This window comes from Myotis brandtii, unplaced genomic scaffold (assembly GCF_000412655.1).
Source record: "Myotis brandtii unplaced genomic scaffold, ASM41265v1 scaffold475, whole genome shotgun sequence".
NCBI classification, from domain to species: domain Eukaryota; kingdom Metazoa; phylum Chordata; class Mammalia; order Chiroptera; family Vespertilionidae; genus Myotis; species Myotis brandtii.
In genome coordinates, this window is record NW_005368148.1 from 1,085,888 (window position 1) to 1,092,643 (window position 6,756).

Sequence of the window (6,756 nt, forward strand, 5' to 3'; positions counted from 1 at the left end):
GGGAGTGGAAATTATTGTTCAATGAGTATGAACTTTCGGTCCGGGATGATGAAAAAGTTCTGGAGATGATTAGTGGTGATGGTTGCACAACAATGTAAATGTACTTAATGCTGCTGAATTATCACCTAATAATGGTCACAATGGCAAATATGATGTTATGTGTATTTTACCACAATAAATAATAGATGGCAATTTGAAGGATGATTTGTGCAGCATTAAAGCAAACAGCTGTTGAACTTTGTGCCAGAAACCCCTGGGCAATGCTAGGAGTTTAGTGCAGTCCCAAGAAGGGTTGTTTATTAATCTGAGGTTGAAGGCCAGGTCCATCTCAGTTCACAAGGCTGGTTGGGCCCTGCAGTTGCCCAGTCCAGCCTCCTTCCTTACCCTGAGACATCTGCCAGAGCCCTGGCTGGAGGGCCAGCTTCCTCATCTTTGCATCCCTGCTCTGCACAAGACCCAGTAAGTCCTTTCTGCTGAATGGATCTATGGTCCTGGATCTGTCTAGGGACTTGACTTGACCTTGGAGGCCTACGGGAAGTTTTCTGAGGGATGAAGGTGGGGAGATGGCCAGCAGAAGTCATTCTTTCTTTGCTTTTGCTGGGCACCTATGGCTTTCTGGATTTACCTGACCATTTGCAGAAATGACACTGCCTTCTTTTCCAAAGAAAGCCATAAAGAAATAGAACCACGAAGCTAGTATGTTGAGGTTTTCTGGGAAATGACAGTTTTGAAAGAGAGCATTGAAGGAGAGATGAAATGCTAAGATTAAGAAATAGGAAGGGGAGTCAAGGGAGTGGTAATTGCCAGTGTTTTTTATCCACAGAACACGGGAAATTTCCTCCAGGAACTAGAGAGGAATCTGGCACCCTGCTAGGGACAAGGTAGTGAGACATTTCCAAAATGCTACCCCTGGTAAGTCTCTCTTGCAGCAGGAAATAAAACTTCCCAAGGAAGCAAACGCAAGTTAATTCTGGGTTAGTGACTAGCAGGGACTATTCCTCTCTGGATCACCAGCCTACAGTTCAGTGCCTGCCATTAAGTCAGTGTCGGTTAACTGGCCCTGAAGGGCAATGATCTGCCTAGATATGAGGATGGGATGCAGGTGGCAGATGGGCCCAAATGGGAGAAGTGGGGTGAGCGAGGGCTCCTACAGATTCCTGGGTCTCCATTCACTTCCACCCCGTAAGCCAATAGGCATGAGTGTGCTGGAAGTGGGTCTCTGAAAGGATACGGGGAGCATATGCACAGCCTTCTAATGGTAAAACCAGAGGCCTGGGCCATTTGGCACCCCCTTCAAGGAATGTCACTGCATGTTATTCCTACCCATGTTCAAGTACTCATCACACAATATCCGAAGGAAGATTTGCTTTTCCACATCCCCAGTCTGGAGGCAGCAATGGGTGGGCCATCCATCTCTACATCATCTCTGCCCAGTACATGTTATAGGACAGAGGGAATGTTTGGTAAATGCATGTTGATTAACTGAACACGATGAGATAATCTTCTTTGACTTTCCACACACCAAGGTGAGGACCATGACTCTGTTTCCATCGCTCTCTCTCCTTCTTCTGAGTGTGGTGACAACATCTTATTCAGAAATAGAACCTGATGAGAACCTTCAAAAGACCTGCCCTGTGATCACCTGTGCTTCTCCAGGCATCAACGGCTTGCCAGGCAGAGATGGGCGTGATGGCCCCAAGGGAGAGAAAGGAGAACCAGGTAGAGCTTGGGCTGTTCTTTCTCTGTGAATCTTTACCTGCCAGACAAAACAGCCTGGAGATGTAAGAGCAATGTCCAATTCATATAGATTGTATTTCTCTCAACTACGTATTATAGTTCAAAACAAATACAGCTCTGACTCTGGCATCCCTGACTTCCACACAGGAGTTGGTGACATGTGGTTGTCCTGCTTGCTCAGGGAGTGGCCCTTCATGGCAAGCCATCCTGAGGGACCTGGGAAGATTTTCTTCTCTGGGTCAGTGGAAATAGTGATTTAGAAAGCTGGTCCTGGATTAATGTCTCTGTTCTCCTGGGAAAAGATTAAGCATCAAGCTCTTGGAGAAATAGAGCAAACACAGAGACACTAGTTTATGTTTCCTTCTTCCCATAGGCCAAGGGCTCAGAGGCATTCAAGGTCCCCCTGGAAAGTTGGGGCCTCAAGGAAATCCAGGACCCCCTGGGCTACCAGGAAGTGTGGGCCAAAAAGGAGATCCTGGAAAATGTCCAGGTAAGAAGCTAACCTCAACCAGGTCTAGGATGACAGCCTAGTCCCAGGGTCCTGGGATTTTGAGTATCAGTTGGGAGATGCCACTTCTGCTGCTTCATGGAAAGATGCCCAACTCTGCTTCCTGACCCAGCACACTCAGCCCTTGCTTAGAGCCTAAGGGGATTTCTGAGTAAAGACTTGCAGACCCTCCAGAGCCACTCCTTCACCGGGCACTCCCTGAAGGAGCTGGGCCCTGGCTTTCCTTTAGCTGCCACAATGTGAGGCTCTGGTCCGAAAGGGAGAAAGTAGACCACATATGTGTTGGACTTATTATGTCTGTTTTCACAACAGCAGTCTATACATGGTATGTCAGTTATCTTTTACTTCATGAGAAACAAACAAAAAACACAACCATTTATTTAAATCACAATTCTGTGGATCTGCCAAATGCTTTTTTCTGCTGATCTCAGTGTCTGTGGTCGAGTGATGACCAATGGTCTCACTTATATGTCTGCCTGTTGTTTAGTTGTCAGCTGGAGTGATGAGGGTAATTGACCCACAGGTCTTTCATCTGCCAACAATCTAGCCCCGCTTGTTCACATAGAGGTGATTACAAAATACCCAATAGCAGAAAGAGTAGAAGCTTTAAGGCCTTCTGAAGGCTCAGATCATGTCCATTATTGCTTCTGTCACATTCTATTGTCAAAGCAAGTCACAGGCCCACCCAGGTTCAAGGAATGGGGAAACCAACTCCATTTCTTAAACAGACAAGCAGTACCATATGGAGGCCATTTTTGCCATCTTTGACACACAGCCTGCCTCATGCCCTCCCCCCTTAAATAATGTGCAATTCACAAAAATCTTGGTTTACTGAGCAAACTCTGAGAAAAACAAAAACAAAACAATAAAAGCAATAAAAACAAAACCTCCCTAAAGACAAAAACCTGTAATCTTTTTAGATTCGCCAGCACATAATAATTTCCAAGAGATTTACTTTTTATTCACAACGGGGTTCTTTATTTGGAAAAAAAAATTAGTGAATAGCTTGGTGTATGGAGTGCTATCATGCTAGGTCATGAGGGAGTGCATGTGTGTTCATGTATGTGTGCATGTGCGTAAAGTGTCTAAATACCTTCAATAGATGATGAGTGATGTTTTGGGCTGGATGGCAATACAGATACTTTTACCTCATTTCTTCTTAATATTTTTATTTTCCTTCAAAAAGCAAATATTAATGTATAAGAAAATTATTTTTTTAATTTGGAAAAAGTACCCTACCCAGTTAGAGCTCTGAAATCCCTTCCCCACAATGTTCTTTCGCTTTGTTTACATTTTCTAGGGTGTGATGATCGCCTGGCTGCTTTAGAAAGAGAAGCTCTGCGCTCAGAATTGGAACGTGTCAAAGAATGTAAGCCTTCTCTCTCACGTTTCAGGCAGCTTTCAGTTTAGGAAGGTGCAAGGTATTTGTTAAATACATATGATTTTCTAGTACCGTATAAGTGTTCCTCATGGTCTGATCTCGTGAAATCCTTCCAAACTTTTAGTAGAAATGGAGACAAAGAGAAATCGGATAACTTGCTCAAAGGCACAGAGCTAGTAGGCACAGAGGTAGTTTACAAATTGAAGCCAGTCTGACTCCAGAGACACCCCCAACCCCCACCCTGTACTTTCTACTATCAGCGTGTGTAGGTGTCACTGAAAACGGGACCTAAGCTTCTTTCTCTTTGTTATTCTGTTGTTGAGACCTGACAGTGGGGCCTAACCTGCTCCTTTTGTGCCCTGCTGGCCTGAAGCAAATATTCGCAGACATTTTTCTTTCTTCTCAAGTGAATACTGGGGTAAAATACAGAATTACCAATTACATATGTTCTAGAACTCTTATCCAAAAGGACAAAGGCCCTTGTTCCAGGCTGTTTTCAGATTAGGTTTAACAAATGAAAGAACAGGACAACTACTTAAATTTGAATTTCAGGTAAACAATAACTAATATTTTTCAGGATAAGTATGCCCTCAACATTTTATGGGAAGATATTTATAATAAAAAGAAAATTCATTATTTATCTGAAATTCAAATTTAACTGGACATACTGTATTCATGTGGCAATTCTCCTCTAGAAGCCTTGATCCAGAAAAATGCCTTAAAGACAAGCCAGTGTCAACCCCATTTTTCCTATTTCAGGGCTGGCCTTTGGTCTGGGCAAACAAGTTGGAAAGAAGTTCTTCTTGACCAATCGTCAAAAGATGAGCTTTGACAAAGTGAAGGCGGTGTGCACCCATTTCCAGGCCTCTGTGGCCACCCCCATGAATGATGAAGAGAACACGGCCATCCTGAATATGACAGGAGGAGATGCCTTCCTGGGCATCACAGATGAGGAGAAAGAAGGTCATTTTGTGGATCTGACAGGAAGGCCTATGACCTACCAAAACTGGAATGATAATGAGCCCAACAATGCTAACTCTGGGGAACATTGTGTGATGATCCTGCCTAATGGCAAATGGAATGACATCAACTGCGCAGCCTCCCTTTTGGCAGTTTGTGAGTTCTCTGTCTGAGGGAGCCCGTCCCTCAGGCCCTTCTGTCCCTGGACCTCATCTCAGGCCCAAAGTCTGCTTTGAAAGATAAAACGATGCCAATTTCCCCATGCCCAGGACTGATGGTACCCTTTGTGGGGAATCGGAGAAAATAAGAATGGACTGAAGGATGGGATGAGGAAGTGAGAAGAAACTGACAGGGGTACAGTGAGAGCTTCTGATTCAAACTCAATCACTAATAACAACAATAAAATTGTAACAGTAATAGTAAATAGTAGCAGCAATAAAAGTACTGATATTTTTAATGTGTACTATGAATCAGACCCTATATTATGCATTTTAGATCGAGTGGTGTTAACTTGCTTAGGTATACAAATAAAATACCTTACTATAAACACCTGTGACCTGTTGAGCCTCCCTTTCTCTTTGGGTAAAGGGCTTCATTAATGACATCCCCAGCCTAACTCCATAGCTTTTGGCTAGTTTCAAGAGGATCTATTTTGTTGCTTTTTTCTGAACTATATTTTCTTTTCTTTTTAATGAAATATTAAACTACGTAAAGAATACAGATTTCAAGTTAACTAATAAATAAATTCTACTAGATCAAGATACAAGGCATTTCTAGCATCCTAGGTGCACCTTCATAACCTCTCCTAGTTGATATTCATTCACAAGGTAAATACTATGCTGACCTTGTTATGGGTTGACTCAGCGAGATAGACCACCGACTCAGAATTTAAATTTAGGTGCCTTTATTAAGCTGGCCAGCTGACGACAGTTCCAGCACCCCGCCGAAGCAAAAGGCTGAACTGTGGTCCAGACTGCAAAAGTTACAGCATATTTATTTGCAAAAACTACAAAGTTACAAAGCCTTGTTTACGCAATTTGTTACCGACACAGTATAGCATTATCACCTTCCTATCTATGTTTTCCGGGAACAGAGAGCACAGTATATTGAGGAGGGACCATGAGACCATATCTCAAGGCCTGACCTGATGTCAGTACCTTCCTATCTGTCTGTTCCAGGAACAGACAGCACAGTGCACCCCAATATGCAGCCCAGTACAACCTCTATTACCATACATTAATTTGATCTATTTATGAACTTTACCAATATCTTACTAATTATTATCTACTTATGGAACCATACATGCATACATACATACTAGTACATACATACAAACTGTTTTATGTTTTGCTTTTTTTATTCAGAATTAGGTCTGTAAAATTCATTCATGCTGTTACGTTGTAGCAATAGATCTTTCATTTTCATTGCCACCTAGGGTTCCACTATAAGAATATCCCTCAGTTTATCCATTCTATTTTTAATAGACTGTTGGACTGCTTCCAATTTCCAATTTTTGACCATTAAGAAAACTCATGAAAATTTTTATAGTTGTCTTTTGATAGACATATGCACTAATTTCTCTTGGTTCTAGAACAAGGAGTAGAACTGGTGGGTCATGAGTTATGTGTTTAGCTTTAGTAGGTACCACCAGATTTCCAAAGTGATCAAATGAATTTACACTCTCACAGGTAATGTGTGCCAGTTCTAGTTGCTCTACCTACTTGTAAATAATTAATATTTTTAGTCCTTTTAATTTTGGTCATTCCTGTGGGTGTAAAATACCTCACAATGGCTTTACTCTCTGTTTCCATGACATGGGACAATGTTGAACACTTTTTCATAGGTTTATTAGCTACTTGGACATCATTTGTGAAGTACTTATTCAAGTCTTTTGTATTTTGTTTAAATTAAGTAGCCAATATCTTCTTATTGATTTGTAAGAGCATCTTATATGTGACTGAAATAGAGCAGTGCTTGTTAAAAAGAAAAAAAAGAAACTAGGGCATATTATGTCATATTAAAGTTTATGACACTTATTTGAGCAAATACTGACTTGAATTGGGCAGCACCAAACCAAAAGCAGTTAGGACTACTCTGCTGACAGAAGCTAGGTTCCAGGTTTTCACAGAGAACATGTGGAAGCAAAGCAAATAAATTATTGATTAGCTAG

General features: G+C 41.9%; 1 protein-coding gene across 1 annotated transcript; it reads left to right on the forward strand.

The window, feature by feature from the left end:
• Positions 1-342: 342 nt before the first annotated feature.
• On the forward strand, positions 343-5,140 carry MBL2 (mannose-binding lectin (protein C) 2, soluble). Its single transcript, XM_005875922.2, has 6 exons — positions 343-459; positions 824-912; positions 1,527-1,719; positions 2,111-2,227; positions 3,546-3,614; positions 4,386-5,140. Exons 2-6 carry the CDS (start codon positions 901-903, stop codon positions 4,757-4,759), a joined length of 765 nt encoding a protein of 254 aa, XP_005875984.1. The 5' UTR covers positions 343-459; positions 824-900; the 3' UTR covers positions 4,760-5,140.
• The last annotated feature ends 1,616 nt before the right edge of the window (positions 5,141-6,756 follow it).